This window comes from Pogoniulus pusillus, chromosome 6 (genome assembly GCF_015220805.1).
Source record: "Pogoniulus pusillus isolate bPogPus1 chromosome 6, bPogPus1.pri, whole genome shotgun sequence".
NCBI classification, from domain to species: domain Eukaryota; kingdom Metazoa; phylum Chordata; class Aves; order Piciformes; family Lybiidae; genus Pogoniulus; species Pogoniulus pusillus.
In genome coordinates, this window is record NC_087269.1 from 19,981,611 (window position 1) to 19,997,774 (window position 16,164).

The 16,164-nt window shown below is 42.0% G+C and overlaps 1 protein-coding gene across 4 annotated transcripts in view; it reads left to right on the plus strand.

The window, feature by feature from the left end:
• Window positions 1–262: 262 nt before the first annotated feature.
• The window catches only part of ARHGAP22 (Rho GTPase activating protein 22), a 164,933-nt gene continuing 149,031 nt past the window's right edge, over window positions 263–16,164 (plus strand). For 2 of the 4 annotated variants that reach the window (XM_064144770.1, XM_064144772.1), the window contains exon 1: window positions 9,660–9,739. In XM_064144770.1, the coding sequence (XP_064000840.1) occupies window positions 9,691–9,739 (49 nt within the window). In that variant the 5' untranslated portion in view covers window positions 9,660–9,690. Of the gene's footprint in view, window positions 823–8,889; window positions 8,951–9,659; window positions 9,740–16,164 lie in introns of those variants that run through there. The other 2 variants (XM_064144771.1, XM_064144774.1) reach the window with 2 other exon arrangements.

The following is a 16,164-nucleotide window of genomic DNA, read 5'->3' on the forward strand; positions in this document are numbered from 1 at the left end:
TATAATTTGTAGGATACTATCTGAGAGTATCTATTTCATCAAATGTTTGTCCTTCATCCTTCCATTACTGACTGCAGGCTTTGCCTCCTGCCTACCCCCGTCCCCCAGGGAGGTGTGAGAGAGCTTAGTAAGAAGTACAAATGAAAATGATGGGATGATAAAATGGAGTGCTGGCATTCCCTTGGGCCCATCCCATCAGGATGTCAGTGTAGGCAAGAGACATTTTTCTTTCTTGCAGAGAGTGGCTCCCGGGCGCCCACCGGAATTTCTCCCTGGGAGGGATGCAGTGCTCAGCAGGCAGCACAGCACGAGGCTGCTCCCTGGACCAGCTTTTCGGAGTGTGCTTTGTGCCCTTTTATCCCTCTGGCTCGAGCTTGGAGACATTCTGCTCCTGAGCTGATACTCGTCGAGTCCAAGCGTCTGTTGAGCGCGACCGGAGGAGGATGCGGGGAGAGCGTGGGACCGGAGCTGCGCCCTGGCAGCTGCACACTAATGCTGCCGGTGCGCAGGCAGTCACAGGAGCCGGGGCTAGCCCTCGTGTCTGCGTGCTAGCCATTTATCGACAGTAATTACCCAGGCACTTAATGCCTGCTTTGGATGAGAATTAATTGCAAACCGGCTAAATAATGCATTAGGGTTTATATAGGCTCATGTGAAGCGCTGCCCCGAGCCAGATCCGGAGGGAGCAGAGACGCGGCTTTTGAGCGGGGCGCGCCTATGCGCGGTGCAGCGTCCGAGGCCGGGACCGTCCGCTGAAGCTGGCGTCTGCGGGCAGCCCGAGTGGCAGAATGCTGAGTCCCAGGATCAGGCAAGCCAGGAGAGGTGAGTCTGCCTTCCCATGCGCTCGGGCGGGGGGAACGTCTGCCTGAGCGACGAAACTTCAGGGCGGTAGTGAAGAGCCTCTGCCTCAGCCCGCGGGGTGCCAGTGCCTCTCCAGCTGCGGTGGCCGCTCCACGGCAGAGTGAAGCTGCTGTGCCTCTCGCAGAAGCCGGATCTGGGGACGGCAGATGGAGTGAGCGGCACTTGCAAAGGTTCGGGGAGAAGGAGGTGGGGGAGGAGGGAACCTGTGCTTGTGTTCATCAGCGTGGTCTGCAGTGTTAGAGTTGAGCAACGGGGATAATTCAGCAATTGAATTCCGTCCTGGGACTCGACGGAGCCTTTGCACCCCTGTGGTGGTTGCTGATGTTGTGTTTCTAATGCTGAAAGTCATTTTAGCAGCAAGAGACAGTTGTGAAATCTCGAGCAGTTTGCTTAGCAAGCTGTCTCCAAAGGCTCGAAGCAGTCGCTTGCTGTAAGCAAGAGGAGGGAAGGAAGGAAGGAAGGAAGGAAGGAAGGAAGGAAGGAAGGAAGGAAGGAAGGAAGGAAGGAAGGAAGGAAGGAAGGAAGGAAGGAAGGAAGGAAGGAAGGAAGGAAGGAAGGAAGGAAGGAAGGAAGGAAGGAAGGAAGGAAGGAAGGAAGGAAGGAAGGAAGGAAGGAAGGAAGGAAGGAAGGAAGGAGAATCTACCGTAGGTTTACAGCAGCTTCTTTGAGCAGTCATTCAAACCTGCGAGGTAAAGTGACCATGTGGGGCTTGGCACAGCAGCATCTCTTCTCCAGCTTCCCTAAAGGAGATGCTCTGTCAGAGGATGTATTGCATGATTTGCTGCAGCACCAGTTTCTCGTTTGACATGGCATTTGTTGAGCACTGTTACCATTCACAGTCCAATGAGACAATCTCAAAAGGATGTCTTCCAGCCCAATAGGAACAGATCCTTGGTTCACATAATTTAGGAACTAAAGCAGACACAGCTGGAAGAGCGTGCAAAGATTAGGTTTTAGTTCAGCCATGCCAACATAATAAAATAGGTAATTGCCACTCTTTCCAGTTACTGTGATTCAGACACAGATACTCCAGCTGAATGTCATTTTGCATCACATGTATTGGACACTGGAACAGCCTTTAAAATACCAGCAGACCATTAAACAGCTGTTAGTATCTTGGAAAGAAGAAGCTTCTTGCCATCTGGAGGTGTCAGGATCAGAAACTCATAGCCTCACTCACAGTAAAGTCGTATGTAGGTATTTTTCAGTTACAGAATTTTGTAGAAGTTCAGCAAGCCTTTTGTAGGTGCTGTTCCTTTGCCATTCTCCTTTTATGGGGTGTCTAATCTCCTGCCAGTCTTTAGTATATTCGTTATGCAGTATTCATGTGGGCTGTTACAGCTCTGATGAGACAAGTGGAATGATGTGATTAGAATGGTGAAGGAAGCTCAGTAGCAGAGCAAGGAGTGCTGGCTTTCAAAACTGCATGTCTATTGCTCTTTCACTTTCTTAATTCATCTGGAAGAGATTAAACTCTATATTGTACATTGAAGTCTAGTTATGGGACAGACACTATTCTAGATCTCGGTGGGCTACTGGCGCTTGGGGGCAAACGGTAGTGTACCTTTGTGATTAGATTTCAGTTTATAGCAGTATATGTCATTCTCTCTGGCTCATTAACTGTGCAGTGATGCGTTTATTTCTGAGTGGATTTAGAACTAATGAAAAGAGCTGGGTTGAAAGCTTTTGAAACTCCAGGAATTTTCCTACTTTTGAAATGCTGTGGCAGAGCATTGGTAGGCTCTTACAAAGGTTACCAACCAGGACCTAATCCTGCAAGGTTCGTCTATAGCTTTTGTTCACAGGAGCTATAAAATTGCAGTGCTGATATGTTAAATGCTTCTTGAAGGTATGTGTCCCACCTTAAAAGACTGAGTTAAATATGAAATTGTAGTTTGTGCTCCTTGGACAAGCAGTTGGGACTGCTAATGAAGTTTCAGATGGCAAATGAAGAGCAAGCAAAGTATTGAGAAGGATGTAAGACTGTTGCTGGCAACATCAACAAGGGCAGTAGATCTGTTGCCAGCTGATGCATGAGCTTCTCTGACTTCTCAGAGTAGCGTCTGCTAACTCCACCATTGAGGACTTAGTTGTGTAAGGGCCACTGTGACTTCTCTGAGCAGACAGAATGAAGAGAAGGGATAAGAAAGTACTCTGGATACAGCCTGTGGTTTCACTTGAGTGTGATGGAAGGTAGCAGCAAAGCTGAACCTAGGGCTAGTCATATATTATCTGTTCAACTTCTCAAACCACTTTGTGTGCACATCCAGCTTTTTGCTTCAGAATGCCTGCATCTTTGCAAACAGGAAAGCTTCATCAGCTTCCCTTATATTTCTATATCTCTGCTGAGAATTCGCCTTTAAATCTTCACTTGTGCCATGTTATGCTGTCAGTATTTGACTTGTGGTGCCCCTTAAGACAGCTCCTGCATTAGAATACATCCAGGCTTTTGAAAATGTTGAATCTGGACTTGAGCCTGATATTTAGGGTGTTATTCTTAATATCTGCGAAGGGTTTGTCAGAGGACAAAGATAATTTGCCTTAGTAGAAGTAACTCTCAAGTGCAATGCAGCCCTTGCTGTTATATGAACAACTTCGAATCTGTAGCTCAGAAATGTGTTCAGAGGTACATTATGATTTCCCAAGACCTAGGAAAACTAAAAATCTTCATGTGGATAAAAGAGCCTTCTGGAAGATCATTCATCCAGGCTAAGCCTGAATGGATTTTGTGTTCACAGCAATTGATGGAGTCCAGGATTCAAAAAAAGGTTACTGCAATGGAAAACATCTATTTTTCACTTTCTTTCTATGTTGAAGGGGCAAAGAAATCCTTCCAGAGTGGAGACAAGAGAGTTCCTGGTATAAAGAGCAGGGAAGGCAGTTTTCAGACTGTATTTTTCAGTCTCAAAAAAAGCATTTTTTGTTTCATTGTTTTTAAGAAATAGAAAGAAAGAAAGAAAGAAAGAAAGAAAGAAAGAAAGAAAGAAAGAAAGAAAGAAAGAAAGAGAAAGAAAGAAAGAAAGAAAGAAAGAAAGAAAGAAAGAAAGAAAGAAAGAAAGAAAGAAAGAAAGAAAGAAAGAAAGAAAGAAAGAAAGAAAGAAAGAAAGAAAGAAAGAAAGAAAGAAAGAAAGAAAGAAAGAAAGAAAGAAAGAAAGAAAGAAAGAAAGAAAGAAAGAAAGGAAGGATGCATTTGCTCCTTGGTTCAAAAAGTTAAAAAAAAAAAATAGGCTGTTGTGATGGTTTGGGTGTTCCCTGTCCCCACACACTTTATAAATCACCCAGACTAGACTCGGCTGGCTCTGGAAATACAATGAAGCTTATATTGACAGCTTAGCACAATATACAAGCAGATATTTACAGTATTTACAGTATATACAGTTATACACAGAAATATACAAGATAAAAAGGTAATACAGAAACATAATTCCCCTCCCAGAAACCTGAGTCCCCAGGAGGGTCTCTACTGCTCCTTCACCTTCACCCTACCCCTCTCAACCTTACCCCAGTCCCAAGGAAGAATGGAGGTTCGGCCAGGAGGTTAGGAAGCAAAGTGGATTAGTCCAGAAATGGAGGGTGAGGTGAGAGAGTAAGATGCAGCTCAGCCAGCAGCCCAAGTGAGAGTGGTTATCTGTGTTTTTATTTCTTGTTCCTATACATCTCAGCAAGCCTATGAGCAAAGTAGACATCACCATTGTTTTCCTTTTGCAGCCTGTAATCTAGTTCTTCTCACCAAAACGTTCTAGCCTGCTTCAGACCAGCACAGCTGTAATACCCAGTTTCATTTAAGTGTGGTGGGAAATGGAAGCTGGGCTGATGTCAAGCTTAGGCATATGTTTCTTAATGAGTGGTGTGATGAGATTACCCAATATAACAAAAGACTAAACCAGTGCTTTACAGCATTCCTATCTTCAGCTGAGGTAATGTAGGCACTAGGAAATAGTCTTCTCTCCTTAGTAGGACTTTATACTATTGGATATCTGATACTATGGAATTATCTGCACTTCCCTGGCCTGTTATTTCTGGGTTTGCCATGGCCATACACATGTTACAATATGCTGAAATTTTTCTTCACAGTCATAATAATTAAATTGCTGTTTGCTTAATTAAAACTTAGAGACTGGGGAAAGTGGTGTGAGACATTTTGGCTAAAGAGCTTGCTGCAGATAAACTGATTTTACCTTGAGTACCTTTCAGCATGAAGGAACTAAACAGAACAATTTCACAGCATCACAGAATCACAGAACTTTTGAGGTTCCTTCTCCTCTTTTTTTTTTTCTCTCTCTCTCTTTTTTTTTTTCCTTCACTGAGACTTCTCAGAATTAAATTCTAATGATAAGTGGCTTTAGCATACATAAAACATTTCTAGAGAATTTGTATAGTAATGCTGCCAGGGAGGACTTTATAGCCTAAAGTATTATTACAGCCCTCTGCTTCCCTATGGCAATAAGGGCACATGATTGTAAGATTTTTCTATTAGTCTGTCCTCACAGGTATTTTAGGTGCTCTGCTAAATCCAACCAGATTAGAAAGCAGAAAACAAATATTAAAATGCATTAAACTCCTACAAACTCAAATAAAATTGATAGCATAGCAAAGATAACTCTATCTGTATACTTGGGGAAAACTGACACCTAGTACTTGGCAGAAATAGATGTTCTGAGAGATAATAACCACTTGACCATCCAAAAGGCACATATTGTCTCTCATGTAAGAGCAGACATATATTCAAGTTAGCCAGAAAGCTAATGGATAGAGCAATGCATTGGCTTGTCAGAGATACAGAAAAAAAATATGTATTTGAAGGAAATGAAGAGATGGCATTGCACAAGTTTAAAGAGCATGTAAAGGAACTGGGGTCTGTGTGATAGAAAAATGTAAAAGAGGAATTAGTAGAAATGCAAAGTTTAATTCTGCAGTCTGAAAGCACATTATTTAATATGAAAGTCAGTGACAGTAACGAGAACTACAGTAGTACAATTTGGGATCTCTATGAGAGTTTAAGGGTTAGAAGGAAGGTTTTGAAACTAATCTAATTCTCCTCACCTACTGCATTTTGGTAATGTCAGGAAGCAGCCTCAGAATAAACAAAATAGAATTCCTTTTAGATTAATCTAGGTGGGAAATGCTTAGTGCTCTCAGGCCACTAATGGGTATTCAGTTCACATGATCAGAATAGAACTAGTCTGAAACAGAGTCCATGAATTGCCATGTGTAGCATGGATATTAGTTGCCTAACATTAGCTAACAGATCCACTTCAAATGTTCTGCACTGTTTGCTAATTTAGACATCTCCAAAGTGGTCAGTCCCAAGATGTTTGTACTCAGAGCTGATAATTTCATGTTAACCCATTACTTAGGTGGCCAACAATTTGTTACCATTGTATCTCAGAATTTAGTAACTCAAAATATATTAACTGATATCAGCATAAGAAGATGAAATTGTGGGGGATGCCTTCAGGAACATTTTTTACTGTTCCAGAAACATAGGGTGATCTGGGCCATCCTGGGGATTTTTTGCCTAAAGGAAATGTCATTATTAATCATTTCCTCAAGACAGTCTTAATCATAGGAGAAGGCTATCAACCAGTCCTGGCTTTCAGGCGTTCTCATCTATCCTGAGTTTGCCAGGCTCAGGAATAAGCTTTGTTGATGATGATAAATGACCTCTAAGGAAACATGAGTTAGGTAGGCATTTTTAGACCAGTGAAGGTGACCTCTGACACTGTTAGAAGGTGCTGCTTGTTCAGAGTTGTATTTGTCCAATTAATAATTCTTCAGTATCACCTACACTCTTCAGGTTCCAGGAGCTGGACCTTATCTAAGAGGCCAAACTACAACCCCAGCAACAAGCACAGGCAACTAGACTGTCAGCTGAGCTATCTGGCAGAGCTGAGACAGTGACCACAAAGGGAACAAAAGCCAGTGGTTGAAGAAGATTTCAGTGAAAAAGAGAAAAAGAAACAGTGTGCAACTCAGTGTGCAAAAGAGGACATAGCAGAGAGATGAAACTAGAAACAGCAAAATAAACATGCTTCATAGGGACCCAGAGGTAGCCAAACAGTCCTGAGTGCACTCAGACTTTTTGTTTAGCAAGGCATCAACCTTCTAGCTTCTGACTGTTCTCCAAGTCATCCACACAGAGAAAGTAATCCTGATGCCACACGCACAATAGTTCAGGGTCATGTTTCTACTTTCCTGTGACATTAAGGAGAATTTGTGGCACCCTTCCCCTCTGCTCCTGTAGAGGCCAGCACTATACTGGAGCAAGTCCTGGACCTCAGAAACTGCTCAGTGCAGGCAGCTCCTCAGGCTGCGTTCCCTTCAAAATCATACTGTGTGAATCCCTTCCTTTCACTGGCCAGTGAAATGCAGAAAATGGGAACTTTCCCATGTATTTAGTCCCCTCAGCAAACCACAGCATAGCATCTGCAGCCTCTTAAATCTGTAAAGAGGAACACCAGTGTCTTCACAACCCCATGCTGCAGCTCTGCTTTAAGGGGCTTGATCCACCTAGCTATTTGCAGAACATGTGGGTGGCCAGCATCTTGGCACCTCCAGCTTACCAGGCAAAGAATAACACTCCTGGAACCAAAGTAAACTGCCCTGGAGCATGAACTCCTCCAAACACTCTCTTCAGCTGCTGAAAGCCCACCAACATTGCTGGTTTGGTTTATGGCTCATACTTTGTGAGGTGGTGGAGGAAGGAGGCTGTGATGCACTGGAGAAGAGGAGGCACAACAGCTGTGACCCTGCCTGTGGTGTGAGTCTAGGTTTCATCATTTTGCTTTGGAGGAATGTGTGTAAAGTTTCTGAGTTGAGCTTAAAATCCCATGGAAATGACACAGAGGCAAATACTAAAGGAATTAATGGAAGGAGACTCTGGGGCTAGAGTTGGTTGAACTACTGAATTAACTACCCTAAAGGCAGCAGGAAGAAATACCCTGAGATGGGAGAGCTGGATGTCCCTTGTTACCATGTCCACCCTTAGGGAGGTGAATGCAGCTAGAAATTACTTCTTCCTCTTGGTACTGGGTCAGTTTCCTGGCGCTGTACTGTTCTGGTGCAGGGTTATGCAGCAGTGAGCTGCATTATTAGCTGTGTGCTGTAATTACTTTGTCTCAGTGGCCGTGTACAAACACAGGAAGGATCAAGAAAGTGATACTTGTGCCATTCCTCCAGACAAAGGTTCAGATTCCCATTCTTGCTATGTACTGTGTCCATAAGGAAGATTATGGGTTGCTCAGAAGTATAATCACTGTTGGGATGTCCCTCTTTTTCCACATAGGATCCACAGTGTGTACCGAAGTAAATGCAGCTTTTGGCAATAACAGCTTTCTGTCCTTGCCTGAAGATTCAGGCAGAAAATCACTCTCCTTAAGAAAAACCCTGAAAAGTTTACAGGCAGGCACCAGCTTATTAAGCACAGGCAATCTGAATTTGAAATAGTGAGCCGTAGCCTCACCTCCTGGGAAAGGGGTACAGAGAAAAAGCAGTAACTCAGCTTAAAGGGCAGCTGAACTGCTGGGGAGAGAATTTGTGGGGAAGGATTTGAATACCTAAAAATGAAAAGCCATCAGCTCTATAGTTAGTTGTAAAACGCCCATGGTGTGAGTACAAGGTGAAACTGGCATGGTGCTGAAGAGCTTGGTGGAAGCACTGCAAGTGCTAGCAGCTCTCTACTGAGGGGGCAGTCACCTGCTACTTGTAGCGTTTGTATAAATGGAATTGTTTTCATTGCAAGGTTACTATCGGAATGACTTCTTTCCTTGATGGTTTTCCCTTTGTGTTATGGTAGCTGATAGACAAGCACAACAGCATAAGCAGCTTGATTTATTTTCTCTGTCTCCCTGCTTTGTGGGCTGAGATGCAGTGATAAAAGCACTCACATGCTAGTAGGAAGGCAAAAGCCCCTGAGGAGACTGCAGTAGGAGTTGAGCTATATAATGAGCTACAAGAGGAAAGAATCTATGCCTAGACTCTGCTCTGTGTGTATTTAAAATTAACATAGGTGAGGGAAGCAGCTGCTGACAGTTGTTCTAATGTGAGTTCCTTCCACGGAGCTTTTCTGTATGTGCCTTTTGCCCCAAAGGTAAATAAACTGGTCTTAATGAAGAGCTAAAGAGGGGAGATACTGGGTCTTTGCTGTGGTTGAAAAATGTCACTTGTAATGGTCTTCTTAAATGCAGGTCTTAAGAACTATTTATGTTTCAGTAATACAGTCATCCTGTGACCTGGTACTGAAGTTTAAAGAACAAATCTGTGCTATAAGGAGCTAACTGACAAGGAAGATATGTTTATTCAATGGCCACAAACAGTTCTGTGATGGGAAAAATATTTGATTTGGGATAACTGTAGTGCAGGGTTAATACTCCTGTGCACATCTCCAGTTTAGGAGGGACCACCCTTACCTTATTAATCAGCAATACCTTATTACAAATACTTATAGGTAAATAACCTAACTTGGGTACCTAGGTTCAGAGTATGAATTCATGTAGGAATAGGAATTTCTGGATTTTTGATTTTAACTTACCCACCTGTTGTACAGAGAAGTAAGCAGACTCTGATTGCACTTCGGAAACAGGTAAAACAAATGCTGGGAAAGGCACACTGGACAGTGTCCTGAGATGTAGGATAGAAATTAATACCTCTCTGATGTTTGGACAGGGGAAATGAGAACTGTAGTGCTCTGGCTGAATTTGGGGAAGTTTATTCATGAAAGTGGCCATGAGACTTTAGTCTTATAGCTAGTTGCTGGCAAAAGGCCTTGACAAAGTTTTCTGTACTCAATTTTTTTTTCCAGTCCTGAATAATTATGGAAAGTAACATCCCATGGAGCCTGGCAGACAAAGATATTTGTTGCTCGTAACACCAGTGCAAGGTACAAGTGCAGTATCTGAATAATATGGACCACGTGCTTGGCATGGCACAAACGTTAGTGTTTATCATACACATGAGTGACTGGAGTGCCTGTGACTATCTTGAGTTGTTTTGCTGCAGTGCAGCTATGGTAGTTTTCATTCAGTGGGACAATAAAGTTGGAGAACTGCTTCCAGTGTAGTGCATGTATGTTTTCTCTTAGGGAAAAAAAAAAAAGAGTTTCCAGATACATTTATTTTCCCTTTAACTTTCTTCAGTAATATCTGATGTGTGGCCATGGAAATGTTTTTTCCAGAGCAAAATATCCTTTCATGGTTTTGACTGAATAAGAAACAGTTGAAGAAAAGGAAGCAGAATGCAGCACAACATTTTGATCCATTGAAGTGTTCTGAATAGATTAGTGCAGCTTTATTGAAGTGAAGCAGCACAACCTGTTCTTACAGTAGTGTTTTTGAATGTGCTGAGTGCCCTTCAGGTCACAAAATGTGAGCAAGCAGGTGGCTGTGTAACACCCTCTTGTTTTCATACAGATTACTACTCCTTTTGGCTTGAGAGAATGAAAAGCCCTTGCTGGTATCTTACAACTGAAATCCTTCTAGTTACCTAAACACATCTTATCACCAACTACTTCAAACAGACTGCCTTTCATTTCTTTGCTTATTGTGTTTCAAGATGCCAAATTCTCAGGTTTTGTTGAGGAAGTATCTTGGTTTCATTTATGCTCACTGGCTGTGGTATCTCAGCAATCAAATCCAAACACAAATACAGATGTACAACCGACACAGAAAACAAATCTAATTCAAATATCTCATTTCCTACAATTTGCTGACAGGAAATGACCTCTTTCTAAAGCACCAGACTCTTGGATTTTCAATGCACCCATTTTGGAGGCAAAGTTAGAATTAAATGAAACAATTGAGAATTTTGTTTGTAGCATATGAAAACACTTCCCTTTGTGGCTGGTAGACAGAGACTATGTCAGAAATAATACACAGTGTCACTATGTCATGAGGCTGAAAAAAAACTAAAGCAAAGTGCCTGCACTGTAGGAGAATGTCATCCAGAATCAATTATAATGGCTATACTGATTTAAGCTAACTGCCTATGACATTTCAAAAGATTACATCTTTAATTGATATTGAATTGCACTGACTTGATTGATTTCCACATCCCTGATTTAAGTAGATACTTATTGATTGCTCAAATCTGTAGTCATGCTTAGAGCTGCGAGTGGGAGAACGAAAGCAGAAGCCATTGTGTAACGTTGTCAAGCAGGACTGACAGGAAAAGGGTTGATGTGGATAGGAAAGAAGTTGTCTGTTGTTACATTCATGCTTAGGGCAGAAAATGTATGTGATGGCAAAATGGGAAAGCTTTGCCTGGGAGTAGATCTGAGTTGCAGAGGCACTGTTATAGAATTGCATGGTGCTCAACTAAAGGGGCAAGGGAGAGAAATGGAGAAAGAGTATCCAGATAGGGCTGAGTTGGGATGGGGATAGGAATTGCAGTTTCTGTAGGGAATGGCAGTGTGGCTTCATCTGATCTGGTCCATCCACTGCTTAGGACAATCTTTGAGTTTACTATTAAATATGTGGCAACCAAGTGTGCAGTTTTGGATAGGGAGCATATTCAGTGCAGTCCAGGCATAGGCACTACTGGCATTGATCATTACTCCTTCATATTTTACCTCCCATCTTCATTGAGGTATTAGAACTTCCTCATGCTGTTGTCATTCCATTTATAGGAACATTTTCAAGTTCTGTGAATTGTAATTCTTGCTTTCCAATGATTTGTCATCTCAAAAGACAAGCTTGACTCATTGTTAGTGCTATGGGGGAGGCAGCAAGGATAGGTTTTCCTGATCCATTGTGAACATTGTGTCCTATAATTGCCCTGTTTCCCTGCTTCTGAGTGAATATGCCCTGTCACTGGCATTTCAGTACTGCTGCACTGTGCAAATGGATCATGAATCTTTTTTTTTTCCTCAAAGAGACCTAGAATCCTTTATATGTTGATTTGTGTTTTGAGTTTACATGTACGGCTGAATCAATAATCAAGTAATGAACATGTGAAGAGCATAACCAGACTGTGTGTTATTGATAAGACATTACAGGATCAAAACTAGAGCATGTAAAGTACTTGCTGAGTTGTTGTGAATCTGATTTATTGATTTGTTTCTTCCTTATGCTCTGTTGATTCCATAGTTCTGTAAAGTAGATGAGCAACATGATATATCTACCATTAAGAATCAGGGTCTTGATGTACTGGATCAGATTATAAAAGCAGATGTTTTGATCTCAGTGTTGTGAGATATCTTCTGCTTTAAAGGCAGGCTGTGTTCATCTGTGAAAGTTTTCTTCTGACCTTTGTGCAATTACTGTGCTCTCTAGAGCATGAAATATAAACATCAGTACTGTCACTAGCCATAAATAATTCCTCCTGCTCAAAGTTTCTATCTGATCCACGTTGTTAATTTACGGATGAGGCTGCTAAGTCTCTCCCTAATGAAATTAACTATTACACTCATAACTAGGAATAGAAAGCATGAAGACAGCATGAAGAATTTAAAACCAAAACAATCAACTAAGATTGGGGTTGCTTAAAATAAAAATATTCAGACCCACATTATCCAGTTATTGATGACAAAAGCTTTAGCTCTTCACTATAATAAATAATTATTAATTGTATAAAACCCACCAAAGACTATTTGAGGGAAAATAGGGGGTAACATACACTGAGTTATTCCAAGGATAGATACTTGATGTCTTTTGTGAATTCTTTGTCAACACAGACACTAAAACAAGGATGATAGAGTTCCAGTTAAATAAATATAATTTCTTTTTAGGACCAGGGGTGAAGTAGAAGAGTGTATATATAACCACACACAAGTCAAGAAAATTGAAACTTCTGGGATATGCATGCTTTATCTGGAGAATGCTGAGGTGTGGAGATAACTGAGGTGTTACTCAAGTAAGAATTTTGGTGGTCTTAGACAAGTTAGTTAATAGCCAAGCTGTTGCCTAAAGTATTATAATTCTATCTGGAAAAGTAAATACTTTGGGTATTTTTGGTTGTTGCATCATAAATGTAGAAAAGAATCTGGGACAGTGTAAATAAGATTACATCTTTGTCCTTGTTGCAGTATGTGGCCTGGGACAAGGTAGTTGTGGTTCCTTCAGCTAAAACCTTGTGCCACAGAGATTTGAATGTGACAAGTGGTGGGCTTTTTTTACTAAATGCACATGAAATAGGACCCTTCATTTCTTGGCAGTGCCGGGAAGAGGAGGGAGATGAGGTTGCTCTGGTAGTTTTTGTAACTATCTGCTAGAGGGCACTGTGCTGCCAGAAAGGGATGCGTTAAAGCCTAAGGCTCTTCGACGCGTGGTGGAAAGTGGTGCTTTAGGTGTTTTGCTGGAAAGAAAATGACTGTCTGTGAGAGTTCAGACGACAGTGAGTAACTTTAGACAATAACTCTGAATACATCAAAGACTGATTTTAAGCGATTTCTGTATTAAGGTTTTTTAAAGTTAATATTATTGGCTTGGCTATGTAAAACTGAAGTGGAACTAGATTACTGGCACAATCTGAGATGCACTGGCATAATTTACTAATATGGGATTAATGCTCTATGTGGTTGCATTCAGCAGGGAATTTTAGCCCAAAAAAAGGGGAATTGTGATTCTAAAAAAGCTGTGATAGTGCACCAGCAAGTCTTATCATAGAATCATAGAATCAACCAGGTTGGAAGAGACCTCCAAGATCATCCAGTCCAACCTATCCCCCAGTCCTAGCCAGTCAACTAGACCATGGCACTGAGTGCCTCATCCAGTCTTTTCTTGAAGAGCTCAAGGGATGGTGCCTCCACCACCTCCCTGGGCAGCCCATTCCAATGCCAATCACTCTCTCTGGGAAGAACTTTCTCCTAACATCCAGTCTGTACTTCCCCCGGCACAACTTGAGACTGTGTCCCCTTGTTCTATTGCTGGTTGCCTGGGAGAAGAGGCCACCCCCCACCTGGCTACAATGTCCCTTCAGGTAGTTGGAGACAGCAACGAGGTCACCCCTGAACCTCCTCTTCTCCATGCTAAACAACCGCAGCTCCCTCAGCCTCTCCTCATAGGGTTTGTGTTCCAGGCCCTTCACCAGTCACATTTCAATTTTGTAATAAATTTCAAAGTAAAACTTTTCTGGGCTTGTTTGTTTGTTTTTATAACAGCAGGAGATAGTTGTAGGTTGAGACCTAATTTCTCTTTGTTGAGGCCCAAGGCCAAATGTGTTATTCAAACTTCTGTTGAGGGCTGCAGAATTTGCCTTAACAGTTCAGACAAATTAGAGAATAAAAAAAACCCAAACAATCCTTTCTGCCTATCAGACATGGCTTTGAGTTTGAAATGTAAGACTAACAAAGTGATGCTGCCTTCTGCTTATACAGTTGGTAAGTTGTCAGAGACTATGCTGTCTTTTGAATGCTTATAAGAGAGGTGTGTATATTTTCAAGCTGGAGTGGGGGAAGAAGTATATGATACTACCCAAGTGGGGACTGCTGTCACTGAGGCTTTTTGGTAATGAGTGATGTGGTACTATTCAGAACACCCTTCACTGGCATAAGTGTTCTGTGTGTAAAAGTGCAGGTTTTGTACTTCTTTCTGAAGCAGAACATGGTGGCCTGACTTACCAGATTATGTGGAAGGTCCAAATAGGCTTTATCACAGACACCAGTGTGATTGTTCTTCACTGGCTTACACTAAGGAGGCTCTCCAAAGATCTGACCTCAGTGTCTTACCTGCTTCTCCTTCTATTGCAGTCTGCTTCATAGAAACAAAGAAACAGGATCAAGTTTCATGACACTTCTGTCATTTTTAGTATTTTTTCAAATAAGCTTTTATTTCCCAACTCCACCTCCACTTTATAATTTTTCTTTGATGTGAGGCACCAAGGTCAGAAACCAGAGTCAGCTGTTAACATCAAGGTTGCTGTGTTTTAATTGGTCCCAAAAGAGGCAAAAATAGACAATACTTTGAGAGGTAGAGAGTTGCCCTTTGTTGAGACAGGCCGAATTTACTGTATTGAGGATGGCAGAATAAGAAGCTGGCCTGTTTTTTATCTGCAGCAGTTTACAGTGTAAGACATCAGTATCATAGATTACTGGTACCAGCCTGTGAACTGTAGTCCTATCTCATGTGAGCAATTACAAATTGTGCTTCAAGTTAGTTGAATCTAGAAAGTGAGAAGGAAAAGGATCACGTGAGCACTGATGAAGGAAGATGGCACAAGATATTTAATAACTTATTACAAGATGTTTGATAAATCCAAAGGAAGAAGAGGAGGAAAAGACCTGTGGAGTCACCTAACCAATCCATTCTGGAGGACTGGCTTCCTGCCTGCCATATATAATCACTATCTGCCACTCCAGACTAGCTTTAAAAAAACTCTTATTTTGTCTGTATTTCCATTGTGTTTTTCTGCTTCACAGTCAGAAGGCCCTGAAGAGTGAGGTGACTAATCATTCTGGATAGCTATCTTATCTATATATTTCTATTCCATCTTTGAATCTTTCTCAGTTTTAATTCTGTTACAACTGGTTTCACTGGCTCCAGTAGTAGTGCCTGTGTAGCAAAAATTAATAATTGGTTATGAATTTGTTGCGGAGAGCAGGAATTAATATGTGGCCGAGTTGGGAATTTATCAAAAATAGTTATTTTTATTTTTTTCCCAAAAACCCACCCCCCCCACTATATATACAAAGATTAATTTAGTTTAATAAGCAGATTCAGTTGCATGAGAATTAACCTACAAGGATACCATCAATAATCTGACTATAATGGAAGTCAGAAGTTGGAAAAAGCTTTAGCTATTAATTAATAGCGGTTTCTTACTAAATTAAGCTAAGCCAAATAACTCACTCAGGCTGACTCGTGCGGTCTGTCTTCCTCTTCTTTTCCAGTGGCTGCAGGTGAATCGTTAAGAGGTCGTTAAGGGTCGTTAGGCACACAAAGGTGTCAATAGGAAAGCGAATCCTTGGTCTCTCTGCAGTCCAGGCACAGGGGAGTGTGTGAGCTCAGGCAGACACATACGTCCAGGCACAGGCAAACTCCAAAGCAGGAACCCCAAAGGCGGGAAGACCCCCAATATTTATAACCTCCTCTAGACAAAGGGCAGAGTTACCACACCTTAGGCGCGAAAGCGCACGGCCAGTCCCAGCCTGGCTCCAGCGCGGGAACTCACGGGGCAGTCGTCCCCCCCTTCATGGCTGCAGGGCAGACGAGGAGGGGGGAAACCAGGCAGCTTTTCCCCTTTCCCCCCAAATTCTGCGCAGGAGAGGAATTTAGGGGTACAGGACTCCAGGACAGAATTATGACTACTAATTTCTCTATGAATGTTAATTTTTATTATTGATATTTGAAAATCGGGAAAATTCCCTGAGGT